This window comes from Chaetomium strumarium (genome assembly GCF_033439665.1).
Source record: "Chaetomium strumarium strain CBS 333.67 chromosome Unknown B0T15scaffold_3, whole genome shotgun sequence".
NCBI classification, from domain to species: Eukaryota; Fungi; Ascomycota; class Sordariomycetes; order Sordariales; family Chaetomiaceae; genus Chaetomium; species Chaetomium strumarium.
The window spans coordinates 3,219,989-3,233,718 of NW_026944431.1; the positions used below are offsets into that span (position 1 = coordinate 3,219,989).

Here is a 13,730-nt window from a genome sequence, read left to right on the forward strand (position 1 = left end):
GTAATAGTAGTACTACTAGCCACGTCACGCCCACCTAGCTTTGAGATCACCGACCTCGACCGGGTTGAACAAGTCCGCCAGGGGCTCTCCCACCCTGTCAGGAGCCCTCCAGTCGAGCTGCACATGAGCCCGCAGGCTGTTTCGGTTATGGCACGGCCAGTCACCGAACTCGGCGCCGCAGTCTTGCCCGTCGAGTATGGCGGCCAACGCTTCCAGTGGCGTCTCGCCTGAGGGCTGGCTGGCCGGCATCCAGGATGCGCCGTGTTAAACGGAGAACACGGATTGAGTTGACGAGAAGGCGGTCCCGCGTTATGACGGGACAGTCACACCGGTGTGTTTGGCGTCTCGGGCTGGCGTCGGTTGGTACGGGGAGGAGGCCGCTGGATGGGGAGATGACATGCGCCTTGAGAAAGGTCTTTAGCAAATAATACAGTAGCAGTACTTGACCGCCGATGCCGTTGCTGTTCTCATTCTTCTCAGTAGGCCTTGGGATCAGTGTGCGGACGTCGACATGGGTGTGTTTGAGGATTGTGAGGATGACTGCTGGATCAGGCTCTTGCGAGCTAGCATCCAGTGCCATAGCCAAGACCTCCAGTGCGACAGCTGGGTCGGGGGCGGGGGTCTCCATGAAAATCAGCTCCAGAAAATCCGCCTTTGCAGCGTCCACTAGGATCGGGACGGAATAAGAGAATGGGTGTATCGTCCCTTCGCAATCCCAGCTCCTCAACGGGCGTTCCCCGTGACATCTCCCCCTGACACCATACAGACGGAACGGGTATTTCACGAGGACTTTGCTAAGCCTCTCGACCTCCGCTGACACTTTGCCTGGGTTGTAGTCCGAGAGCGTCACATTCAATAGAATGGACATGGCTGGCTCAAAAAGAGCACCAATATCTTCGACAGGTCATCGTCCTGAACGCTGGATGCCAGCTTGAGCACGCGGGCAACGAATTCCGTGGCGGATCCGTCCGACACGTGGTCGCACCATTTGATATTGGCGCACGCCTCGAAGACCATGATTGTGAATTGCCATTCCACGCTCGCCCGAGGTGCCTTTTCACAGGTGCCATCAGCAGGAAGGGCCCTGTCTAGCAAGCCACGTTCGACTAGCACTGGGGTGCTGCGAAGAAGATTGCACAAAGCCGGGAGAGGAAGGAGGTTGATGCCAGAAAGAATCTCGGCCGTCTTCTCCGGCGCGGAATCCAACAGCCAACTGAGAAGCCCAGGATTGCCGATGCGTACGGCATCAGGGTAGCGCGGTGCATAAATATGCAAACCGTCAGGGAAAATATCCGTCAGGGTGACGTTGTAGTGTCGTATCAACCTTGATCGTCACTAGGTGCTTAGCTATATCTCGACAAAACAGGGGAAAGTCATTCTGTCACGTACCATTGCGGAAGCTTCTCATTCGGCTTTCCGTACTCAAGAGCGAGGTCCATCAGCTCGGAGGCGAGCGGAAGGCGCAGACTCTGATCACTCAGTTGTCTCGCCACCAGCTCCATCAATCTTTCAAACAAATTATAATTGTCCGAGTTGTACCTTCCTGATGGATGGGAGAACAAGGGGCAAAAGCAAGTCTTGGGCTCTGTTGCTTGACCGGGTAGTCTAGCAGTCGCGTCTGTGAACGAGGCTCCAAGCTCGAGAAGGCCGACGATGTTTTGTAAATATTGTCGCGGATCGCGCCCGACGACGGGAAGGCACGGGCAAGTGCGCAATGCAAAGTCCAGCGCGGTACGTCGTAGCCAGGTGAATCCCGGTTCAAACGCGCGGAGCTCGAGCTGGGCGCCCGCGCTGACGAGGACCTTGACTGCCTCTGGCTGGCTACTGCGAATTTCCCGGTGCAAAGCTGATTGCAAAAGCAATTCGCCGCGATCGGGAAGGAGGGCGTTCGGATCCACCCCTGCGTCCAACAACCGCCTTACCAAAGTGATCAACGCTTCTTCGCTGTCAGGCTCGGGCATGGGGGACTCTGTGGTCACAACATGCTCCATGTCCTCGACGAGGAAGCCCCGCAGCGAACCAAGAGTGCGGATTAACTGCAGCGAGCGCGCTGAATCTAAGCCCGAAAGGCATACGTTAAGGGCAGTGGTATAGTGTCTGGCCGGCACACGATCCGGTCCAGGAGGTAGTGCGCATCTCGGTACTGCTGCCGGGCGCACAGGAAATTGAGAGGCGCGGGGAAGTTCCGTTCGGCGAGGGCGATGTGCTGCAGATGGTCGGCCCCATGCTCCAGGAGCCACGAGCCAACCGTCCGTGTATGCCCGGCAGCAACAGCGTAGTCGAGCGCCCGCAGCCCCCTGGCCTCTCCCCGCTCAAGCATGTCGCCGCTTGCCTCCGTGACGCCCGCGGCATGGTGATCGAGCAGGAGTTGGCACATGGCCACACCGCCTCGCAACGCGGCACGATGGAGAGCAGTGATTCCAGGATCCTCTGCATCCACGAAGGTCGGGTGACCCGTCGCCAGCCAGCCGACTGCCATGTGATTTGCGCCGTGGTCGAGGAGGCGGCGGACAAGGCGGTCGTGGACAAAGCAGACGGCGAGGTGCAAAGGGCTCCAAGTTGGAGGTGGCTCTCTGCCGTCCTGGCTGGGCCAAGTGGGAGCCAAACAGTCGCACAAGCCTTGGCATCTTGATTCGATATCCGCCCCGTGAGCAAGGAGAGTCTCAACAGCTTGGATACTGCCCCGTTGGGTTGCCAGATGGATCGCCGTCCACGAATACAAATGGCGGCGCAGGTCGTCCGTCCCGTGAGGAGGCTGACGACAGCCGAACCGTGCATGTTTTACCAGTTCGGTCACGGACCCTGTTGTGAACCATCCGCGCACCGGAGCATAGACCGGGAGAGATTCGGGTATCTCGCAGTCGACGGTGGCCAAATACCAAGCCCGAAGAAAGCGATCGTCGTAACAAAACCAGCTTCCATCGGTGACCCGCGGTCTGCATCGCTCAGGCCATACGATATTTTCCTGAATGATCTTGGAAACGAGGTAGCCATCGCCCCTGGGCGACAGGCGGCGGCTGAGACCCTGGGCAGAGAACATCTCCTGGCGGACACTACTGGGCAAGGTCGACCAGAAACGACCATTCGGATCGACTCCGCGTTCCAAGAGAACTTTGAGGAGGCCGAGCTCGTCGTTCTCAACCGCCCGTATCAGCGCGTCCTCCCCAGTCTGCAAGTCCACCTTGGTGACATGCTTGTACAGGGCCGGAAGTACGATGGCATGCAAGCGCCGCGTACATCCCCCGAGCGCGGTGACAGAGCCGAAGGCACGGGCTACCAAAAGCTGCTCTGTCGCTTGGCCAATGAGTTCGGCCGGAAGGTTCTCCAACGACGGCGACGTCATCTTGCGAGTCGGCGTGACTCAGCGATGGGCGTTTTGTTTTTGGTGTTTCGAACCGTCGGGTGTTTGAAAGACCATACAGACTGTTTGGCAACGAGACCTTGAAATGAGACAACTCCGCGAGCGACCGAGCGAGCGAGCGAGAGAGAGAGAGAGAGAGGGAGAGAAGGAGAGGCAATGAGTACACACACCCCAACAAGGCTCTGAGTGATGGGGCTACATTACGCGTTGGTCGGCCGCCGTGTTGACTTGCAAGTTGGATGGAGGGGCTGTAAGAGGTCCAGACTCTACTGATACTCTCATGATCCATCATGATGATGCGGTGACTTCGAACAGTGACGTCTAAGACATCGTTACCACAGCAGGGTAACGTACAGTACACCTACAGAAATACGATTCGATATTTGTTCGCTGCTATGTATCTTACTCAAATACTGTATGTATGGACGTGGAGTACTGTACATACAGAATACAAACAGTACATTACTGAACTGATTCCCCAGCAATACAGATCCTGCTGGCATAACGGGTCCACTACCGTATCACACTGTTTTGTACACCACTTCAGAAAGAGTAAGGTAGGACCTTCGTATTGTGTATGTACTGTATATAGGTATGCATTGCTCCTACAATACATAAGGTAGGTATTTACAGTAGCTCTTTACACATGCACACGCCCCACACATACCGTATTGCTGTGCTAACTCCCTGGGTCATTGCTGGTAACCTGGTACTACCTCAGGTAGGTACAGTACTTTACCTTGTGCTACTAAGTTCAACAGCCAACAGTGTGTGTATACCTCTACGGTAGGTACCGTGACGGCCGCTTCCTTCCTTCACGGCTATCGGTGGCGCCTGGAGTCAATACCCAGCAAAGCTTCTACGTCTGACTTTCTCCTCCCGTCTCCAGCGAGCGCCAAATAATAAGGCAACTCGATGCCGCCTCGTCATGTCGAGCCAAAGCAACACTGGAATCCCGCTCTCGCACGCGCTCCACGGGGCGGCATATAAGCTCCTGGAGCTGCCGCCCGAGCTGCTGGAGCTCCTCGAAAGCGGAGACCCGCCCATGTGAGTCCTTAAGTTGTTGCATGCAACTTGGAGGCATCCCTTGCCCATTTCCCTCTCTATCTCCCTTCCCAAGCAAGCCGCAGCAAAACTGTAGGAGAGCATATCACGCTTCTGTTCTTACCACCCCACCCCACCCCCCCCCCCCCCCCCCCCCCCCCCGGGACCTGCCTAATAAACGCACAGCACACCCCCTCCATCACGCGCCTCAACTCTCTGCCATGAGCCTACTGGTAGTAGTAATAAGTCACTCACACGTGTAAAATCAGTCTCACCCTCCACCCTTCCGAAACAGCTGCCCTTCTCAAGACGCCCTCCAAGACATACTCTTTACGGCAGAAGAACACATCCAACGCGCTCATCCTGCTATCGCCACAAGGAGGAGGAGGAGGATGTCCCCGGGAGAATGACGCCAACCCCAGCGATCACCACTGCGACGGTGGCAATGGAGCCCGTGTGGTGCCACACACGGGGTTGACAGCGATTGCCACAGTCCATGAGACAATCGAGCTGGTCCCCGAGGCTGATGTGGCAGCTGTGACGGGGACCACGGCGGCGCCCAAGGCACGGGGTAAGTGGCATGAGAAGTTCGGCAAGGGGCGGTGAGCCATCGTATAGCGGTGGAGGTGCGTGGTGAGTAAGGTGTGTGAAGTAGGGGAAGAGCGAAGGGGTGACGGAGGGAGGTGGATGGGACGGGATTCAGACGCAAGCTGGTTATGTTATAGTAGAAATGGGCGAGCTGCCTCGCTGTTCCATTGACCGCGAGATGCTCTCGACTTGTGTTGCTGCTTGACAATTACACGATAGTAGAGTCCGCGGAAGGACTAAACTCACTCTTGGGCCTCCAGAAGAGGAGCCGGTAGTGCCTGATTAATACACCGCATCAGTAGCCCGAGACGAAAGGTATCGAGGTAGCCGAAAAATTCGTTTTAGCCCTCGATACAAGACCTGAGTCGGATGCAGTTCCAGTGTTCGATCATTGCTCCGTCGAACGCCGCCCTCGTAATCGACAATATGACCATCCCAACGAAACGCCGGTGTCCTTCAATCCCCATGAAGATAATCGCAAACGGACCCCGCCCGATACAGGTCTGCGTAGAAGTGGCTGGCCAGAGAACACCCCAACGCCGTTGTGTGTGTTTTGCCGCATGCAGGCCCAACCCCAAGAACAAAAAAGGCTCAAGCCAGCATCGAGCATCCACCGTGCCTCCAACGCCGTTGTTCCACCTGCGCCAAGCAAAGCCTGGCCACAAGACAATGCCGATGCAGCGCCATTCCCTTGCTGTGCAGCCCAGAGCAGGTAATGATGAGGAGAGAAAGTTGCAGCTGACCACAGGACTGACTGAGCATAATGTCCCCTAGATATGGTACGAAAGGGCCTCATGCAGCCAAAACGATACGAGATGCAGTGAGACGGAAATGAAGAATCCTCGAATTGCAGACGCAAGAACAGACACACAGCAAAGAACTTTGTGCGAGTGTCATGGAGAAGAGAGGTTGCGAGGGAACAGCGACCAGGTGATTTCGCGTAATTTGGTAACCACCATATCAGGAGCGTTGATGTTGGGAGATCTTCCCGGCATGGCCCTGACTGAGAGTAGACGCGTCGTAGATGGGATCAAGCACCTTGCGGCGTTCCGCAGTATGTGTTAGGTACTCATCTCCTTCACTTACATAGCACGAAGCTGCTCGTCACCCATCGGCCTGGATTATGAAGCGCTTGCGACGCCCTTGCAACCGGTAGTGAATATACGATAAAGGGGCGGTTCGCTGGAGAACGTAACGGTTTCTGAGGGTGGCATACCAGGGTGATAAATGATTAGTACCCATTTGACATCATGCCCGGTCAAAAGGGAGATGGCCAAAGACAACTGAGGGTTCGGGATGATTGCGTTTGGTCTCTTCCAGTGGTTCATGAGGCCCAGGAATAGGCCTAAGGGGTAGGGGCCCTAGGGGCCCTAGGTGCCTGGGCCGGGAGGAAGGGATAGAGATTGGCGTCCCAGGGGCCCGGGAGGAAGTTATAGGGATTACCCCCACGCATTGGCTGTTGTTGAGATTGCAAGCCAGGAACATAAGCGAGAGGAACAGCCAAAGTACCCCACTGGCTTCCAGCCGGATCAAAGAGATTGTCGTTCATTACAGAAGCGTTCTGCCGGGGAATGACAGGGAGAGCGGCGTGCGGGCCGAGACCTTGTTGTTGAGCCGAACCATGCTGCTGAGCGGGCCTTTGTTGCGGAGCCGGACGTCGTTGCTGAGCCGGACCTTGTGGCTGAGCTTGACGTTGTTGCTGGGCCGGACGCTGCTGCTGGGCCCAACGCTGTTGCTGGGCCGGGCCTTGAACGCGATCTACTACTGGAGCCACGGCATTGGCAGCCATAGAACCGTCCATGAGGGGCCGGGGTTGTATCCACTCGCCCGGGCGATTTGCCATGACTGGTGGCTGTTGCTGAGCGGGTAGTGCTTGTATGCGACGGCGCGGTGGAACAGGGTTAACTACGAGGACCAATTAGTAACTGTAAACGTGACCTTGCTAAACCAAGCCTCATACCGGCAGAACTAGATGATTAGTATAACGCACCGTGCGGATATGGAATGGGCGGTGGGCCAAGAATGGGCCGTCGAGGTCCCGCGGTGGCTACCTTGCGCTTCTCGTCGTCCTTCTTCACGCTTTCCGAGAACCTGATTTCCAGTAACTCTGCCTCAACCTCTGGATTCTCCTCAACCACCTGTCGGCGAGCCCGCTCCTCGGCTGCCTGAACCTCTGTCTGATGGCGTTGCTCGACATTATCGAACAGGGGACAGTTTCCTGACTTCCCACCCCGAGTCGGGTCGTTGAAGTGGGAATAGTCTCGGCATGACTGAGAGCAGACATAGCACTGCATGTTTCCGCAGCCCGGGCGTGAGCACATCATTTTGTTGCAGCCGTTCTCTTTGATGAAGGGTGTGCCACCTTCCCATGGTCAGCAAAATCAGGTGGGCACAAGTGAGGGAAAGGAATTATCTTACATTTGTTGCAAGTTCGGATCAACGCAGCTGACATGGCCTCCTCGATCGTACGCCGGGCAGATTGTCCGCGCTCCCTCGTAACCTCCTCGCACGTCTTGGGGATATGTGTCTCCTGCCGGCAAAGGCGGCAACTAACTAAACCGCAATCCGGGTTGTCGCATCGGAACTCCTTGTTTACTTCCACTGGTGGATATTCAGCTGCATATGGGCAGAATGGACAGGTAGCCAAGTTCTCGATGCCCGCCATGCGGAGGACCGCCTCCTGCTCATTCCGGTCCAGAGCAGTGGTCAAGTTAGCATCCAGGAACAACTCTTTCTGGTCCTTGGTGAAGGTGCCGTCACAACCCTCCGTCGACATGCAGTCAAGTTGGTATCGCGTGAGTCCGATAACGGTCTCGGCCATGCGCCGGGAGCAGCTATAGCAAAACCAATGGACCTCGCTGCCGTTGCAGTGAGTCATCCTGTTCAAAGCGAACTCGTCGAAGCAGCACCCGCATTCTGCGACACTTCCTTCGGACTTGGCCCGCTCCAAGTTCTCCGCTTCCTCGCGCTCCCTTCGCTCTTTCTCCGCTTTCTTCGCGGCCCTCGCCTCTGCCTGGGCTCGACAATCGGCACTGGCTGCATCGAATTCTGCCACGGCGTCCTTTTCTGCCTCGATGACGCTGTTGCGCAGCTCCTCCCCCGGCTGAGCGCGCGTGCTGAAGGATTTCTTGACCCGCATTTGCCGAGCCTCGGTATTCCAGCCCGCCTCGTCGAGCATCTGATAGGTTGTGTACAGCCGGTAGTCGTTGTCTTTAAGCAGCTTCTCAATATCTTCAGCGTAACACTGAGGGAAGGCAGCCTTGAGGAGCTTCTTACTGCGGGGTATTAGGTTATATGGAGATTTTACCGAAAAGGATGCACGCGTCATGACTCATAAAAGACTTACGTGGCGTTGGTGTAGTGCTCGACGTAACCAGGAGCCTTATTAGCACGGCGTGGATCTCCCATCTCAAACTTCCTACGCATCTCTGCATGTCCGTCGGCCTCGTCCTTTTCCGGTCGTTTCCGTTTCAGTATGTTTGCCCGCGGATACGGGGTTCCTTTCTCTTGCTGATTCAAGAGGTGGTCCATAAGACGCTCCGAGTCCCATCCGTACGTGGGGGCCTCATTTCTGAGATATTCCAGGCAAATGTCTGGAAAGCAGTTCAGGATGGCCTCCTCGCATCTTGACAGCGCCCCATCAGGAGACGCTAGGCTCGCACTAGACCGCAACACGGGAGCCATCGGTGATACTTCGTCGGGAGTCCTGCGTCCAACATCAGCAAAAAGGACATGGAAGCGTCTTGGTAGCTCAGGATACGGTTATTGCACGTGCGGGGTCGTGGTATCCCTACGCTCTCCCAGAAGTGACCGTAACCTCGTCATCGGCGGGGTGTCCTAAATTCGAACCCCTCGACAACAGGCGTCGCCAGAGGGGAAGGGGTAAAACAAGCGGCAAACCATCACTAGCAGCTCTAGGTGGGTTATCCTTGAGCAGCACAGACGGCGTATCCTTTGAGCCAATTTGAGTCGGATTGGATCAGACGAAAGCGCCGAAGTCTTGAAGCAAGCGAGACGAGTCGCCCTTCGGGTGAACCGACCACCGAGCTTTTGATAAGGTGACGGAAACAGAGACCAAGAACGAACATGGGATGTAAGAAGCACTTAGCACTTACCCGGTGAGAGCGCGGTCGATATCGAGGTCAAAGTCATCCGGCTCGGCGAGGAAGAACGAAGGAGAATCCAATGGCGGGGATGGAGAGTCGGAAATCTCAATAACCGTGACCATCTCACTTCGATAGCGCCCTTGAGCCCACGGCAAAAGAGAAGAATGGCTAAGAGTAGATGCGGATGGAGGCGAAAGACAACAGGCAATTGTTAACAGGGGATTGATGGTTGATATTCAAGTCAGAGTTGGCGACAGGGATCGGTCGGTGGTCTCTCAGAAGTCGGTTTGCAAAAGCCGGCAGCGAAGATGCAACAAGACCGGCGACTGCAGACGGCAGGTTGGAAAGTGAACGAGGCTGACGGAAGCTTCAAGTGGTCCACGTTTGGCAAAGGCAGGTAGGTACTGGTAGTCCGCGGCCGGCAAGGAGAATGCAGTGGCCGCGAGGGTGGAAAATTCGGTTTCAGTATAATAGAGATGCCTGGGGTCTTCTCTGGACCAAGGCAAATTGGCAATCTAGGCCGCAGGCTGCGTATGTTCGGTGAATGATGGGAGTCTTGAAGAGTCGTTTGTGAATGGGCTGAGAGGTTCGCGCAATGTCCAGGTCTAATAAGCGTCCGAGAATAGACAGCAGCTGAAAAGCAGCTGATGATCAGGTGTAATAAGTGCCCTTGCGTTGGGCCGGAAGGGCTTTTGCTTTGCTTGCGATGCCTCAGCGACCATCACAAGGGCCCCTCGATTTGAAGCTGCAATAGGGTCACAAAAAGAACCTCGCACTAGGTAGTGCTACTGTGCAGTGTTTGTAAACTTGCAGTGTCGCAGCAGCGGGCGGCAACCATGGTCGCTCACTCGCGTGCATCTTACATCCTCAATACCGCATTCAGATACAGCACTGGGCAGGACTCCCAGCTCACGGCGGGATACGTACCTACAGTACAATACATACAGTACAGTACAGTACGATACAGGACGAGCCGTTGAAACTTAGCATGGAGCTGGCGACAGCAAGCCCGGTCAAAAAGCCGCAATAACACTGCTGAATCATCAAAAGATCTGATTCAACGCTAGGGAATAGAACATTTCATGGCACTTCAAAAGGCTGAATTCATCTAATGCCTCTTTTCTGGTACAGAAAGTGGCCGTTTTGATGTTGAGCTTGTAATTGTGGGGCAAACCCTGGCCTTCAAGTCAGGCACGTCAGCGAAACAATGCGAGGTAACTCCTCGTCCTGGATGCCCACGCAGATAGTAACGTTATGGCCTGAGGATTGGGGTCTGGGGTCGCTGGTTTCAACTGTGCCATGACCAGATGGTAGCCTGGCACCTAGAAGCCACTCGAACTAGGTACACCGTGGAAGCAGCACCGATCCATGACGGCATCAGAGCCTAAGGGCCGAGAGTAACCGTTATCCATGACGATCGGGGACGAAGAATCCCCGGCCGGAGGTCACACACCCCGAACCCGACACAGGTCTGTGGATAGCAGCCACGTCGGAGTGCGGCAGAGCGCTTCTCAACCCCATCGCTCATCATCGTCGCTGCCACCATCATCGCCATCGTCGGCATCCTCTTCCGAAGACAAAGGACCGTTTCCTCGATACCTTCGGCGGGAGGTCTTACCTCTGCCTTTTGCCGCGATTTTCCGTTTCGGCTTGGTGCTCAAGACCGATTTGGCCGGCGCGGCAGCCAGACTGCTTGCGCCCTCGCCGTGGTCAATCTCAAGCGCATCCTCGCCGCTGTCTTCTTCCTCATCTACAACAGGAAAGAACCCAGATGTCGAATGCCCAACCTTGTCGTCATCCTCCTCGTATCCTTCGGGCAGAAATCCACCGGCCGTATTGCCATCCTCAACCGCCTCGGCGCCCGCGTCCTGCCTTCCTCCCTCCACCAACAGCCGACCACCGCTTCCCCGGGCAAAGACGTCCACATCTTCCCTCACCTCCCCATAATCCTGTTTGATCCTCTCCAGAATCCGCATTCCCATGATAAATTTCCGCCACATCGCCAACGCCGCTTTTCGCCTCTTCTCGTCTTCTTTCCTCTTTTTCTCCGCCTCGTCCTTCGCCAACTCCTCCATCACCCGATCGTAGTGCTCCTCAGCAATCACAACCCCTTGGATGACCGGCACAGCCATGCGATGACCAAACTCGAAGTCCACAACGGCCTCCGCAAAGTCAATCCCCAGTCGTTTGGCCACCCGCATCGCGCCCCGGTAAGGGACGTGCACCGCCCCTTCAGGGCACATGTGCTCCGCAAACATGTCGATGTTGCCGTACTCGTTTTTAGGGATGACTCCGTTCTCAATGGGTGGCGGGATGATCCAATCGGTCTGGTCGAAGCTGTAAAGGCCCTGTAGCACCTTCTCACCCGTTGCGGCCTCGGCCTCGGCAATCTCGCGGCGCCGGTTGGTCGTTGCGGCGCGGTATGGCACTCTCTTCAGCGGCTGTTCGCCTGGGATAGGCGCGCGGCCTTGTTTGTGCCAGGTCTCGGCGCTTTTGACTTGCACAACGTCTTTGCGAGAGTAGACGGGTTCTTCTTGAGGGCGGACGGCTTTGGATTTGTTCTTGAACGTCTTGACAGGACGCGCGGTGGGCAGCAGGGCTTCTTCTCGTTTGAGGTGGCGCTCGAGGACGAACTCTTTAGACTGCTTGTAGTATTGGAGGGTTTCTTCGCCATCTCTGACTTCTTTCTTCTCCAGCTTGGTGGGCTTTAGGTCGGTGGCATTCTCGTCCTCGTCAATTTCAGTGATAGGGTGAAACCGATCCCCCCTGACGTAACCCTTCATGACGGATCTAAACCAGTCGAACTGGTCATACCGTTTGACCTTGCCGTGGCGGTTGTATACTGGGACCTTTTCGACCGGCATACGCACCCCCTTGGTGCGACCGGGCAGTATTTGCCGCTTGAGGTAGCGGACGGTGACATCCTTGGCTGTTCCGTCCCGAGAATATCCAACGACATAAGCCATGACCTGTTTTGCCTTGTCCGCTTTGCCTCCGCGAGGTTCTAGCGATTCTATGAGTTCTCTGTTCGTCGCGACCACTGATTTGACAATTGGGTCAACCGGCAGGTATTTATTCGTCACCGGCGAGAGCACTTCGGTCCAGTAATGAGGGAACTCGAGGTCAGCGTCGTATATTCTACCTTTCTTCTGCAGCGCTTGCGGGACTTCAATAGCGAGGTCGTCATCACTGTCATCAGCCATCAGCTCATCATCGGAGAGGTCCTTCAACCGTGCCGACCGCGCGTTTCGCTTTGACGCCCGACCGGGAGCTTTGCTCTTCGCTGCTTTCTTGACGCCTGCGCCGTCTTCGGTAGCATCTCCTGATTCCCTTTGCGGACTCTGGTAAGAGTCAAACCCTTCTTTCTCGGGATCTGCCTCCTCCAACTTGTTCCACCCGAACCCCAGGGGCTGAAGGTTAGCAACCAGGCGAGCCTCCAAGCCCAGTGCTCTAAGCAAAGCCGTGAATAACTGCGCGCCGACATCCCGGCTGCCGGCACATTCCTGCGCGTGCTGCCGGAACTCGTCCAAGTTTCGGATTCGCTCCCCGAACCTATCCTGGTCATGGCCTTCCTGCTTGAAGGCCTTCGTCAGGCGATCCAGCCTCTCCAGCGACATGTATCCCCACTTTCTCAAGCCGGAAGCAGTGATACGGAACCTTTGCTTCCACCAGGCGGCGAGGTACTTCATTAGCCTGAAGAGGGGATCCCCGTGGCTCATGTCCACAGCACCTTTTTCCAGACGCTGTGATGCATTGCTCCAGTCGCGAGATGAGGGAGCAGGAGCTTTCCCTTTCCCCTTCAAATCCCGTTTTGCCTTGCCGTCTTTGGGCGTCTCGTCTAGCACTTCCAATCCACTGTTCTTCTTCCATTTCTCGACCTCGTTCCATAGCCTCGGCGGAAGATGCGACAGCATGATTCCTTGGACCAGAGGATCGCATATCCATGCGTTCCGAATAGTGTTGTGCCAAAGCAAGAGCTGCACATGCATACAATGCGTGGCGACCCGTATCTGTCGCTCCCGTTTGGAGGGGCCTTTCTTGCCCAGTGCATTCGCCAGCGATATCCTCGTATCCCGTATCAGTGTCAATTCCAGGTCACCGGATGGTGTCGGTAGATCCGGCTGCGCCACAGAAGGCGTCTCGACATCCTCAAATTCGACGTCGTCATCGTCATCATCCTCCTCCTCCTCCTCCCCTGTTGCAGATTCATGGACTTTCTGCCTCTTTGGTGCTGGAACATCCTCAAAGTCGGCATCGGAAAGCGACGTCAAAGAGCTTTCGTCGTCTTCGCTGTCGTCAATTAACAACGAGGATGACCCATTTTTCGTCGAGGACCTCGGGGTTAAGGTGGCGTCGAGGTCGTCGAACAGGGTTGACTTGCGCGGTGGCGCTGTCAGGGCCTTTGGGCTCTCGGTTCTGCCGGGAGGAGTGTCGCCGCGTATTCGCTTCCTTGGAACATAAGGAGGCATGCCGACTTCAAGAAATTGCTCGACATTGGCCAGGTTTGTTGAATGCTCTGGGCTGGATTGATCATTGCCGCTTCGTTGACGTCCTTCAATTATGTAACCGTCCATTACCCTAACCCTTATCGAACGGTTGATTCGAGATGCCAAGACGCCAGCACGTGGCCG

General features: G+C 55.9%; 4 protein-coding genes across 4 annotated transcripts; 1 reads left to right on the forward strand and 3 right to left on the reverse strand.

The window, feature by feature from the left end:
- Window positions 1-24: 24 nt before the first annotated feature.
- Window positions 25-3,343, reverse strand: B0T15DRAFT_553892 (ankyrin repeat-containing domain protein; the record flags this gene model as incomplete). Its single annotated transcript, XM_062870337.1, has 6 exons — window positions 25-238; window positions 330-622; window positions 889-1,324; window positions 1,390-2,036; window positions 2,111-2,581; window positions 2,957-3,343. 6 exons carry the CDS (start codon window positions 3,341-3,343, stop codon window positions 25-27), a joined length of 2,448 nt encoding a protein of 815 aa, XP_062723079.1.
- A 678-nt stretch (window positions 3,344-4,021) lies between these two features.
- On the forward strand, window positions 4,022-5,196 carry B0T15DRAFT_173000 (uncharacterized protein). The gene is made up of 2 exons (XM_062862215.1): window positions 4,022-4,408; window positions 4,675-5,196. Exons 1-2 carry the CDS (start codon window positions 4,290-4,292, stop codon window positions 5,009-5,011), a joined length of 456 nt encoding a protein of 151 aa, XP_062723080.1. The 5' UTR covers window positions 4,022-4,289; the 3' UTR covers window positions 5,012-5,196.
- A 1,142-nt stretch (window positions 5,197-6,338) lies between these two features.
- Window positions 6,339-8,695, reverse strand: B0T15DRAFT_395501 (uncharacterized protein; the record flags this gene model as incomplete). The annotated part of the gene is made up of 4 exons (XM_062864787.1): window positions 6,339-6,754; window positions 6,984-7,355; window positions 7,412-8,268; window positions 8,340-8,695. Coding segments are annotated over 4 exons (2,001 nt in total), but the record flags the coding sequence as incomplete, so codon positions are not given.
- Window positions 8,696-10,183: 1,488 nt separating this feature from the next.
- On the reverse strand, window positions 10,184-13,612 carry B0T15DRAFT_529854 (uncharacterized protein). Its single transcript, XM_062869134.1, has one exon. It carries the CDS (start codon window positions 13,566-13,568, stop codon window positions 10,611-10,613), a length of 2,958 nt encoding a protein of 985 aa, XP_062723082.1. The 5' UTR covers window positions 13,569-13,612; the 3' UTR covers window positions 10,184-10,610.
- Window positions 13,613-13,730: the final 118 nt, after the last annotated feature.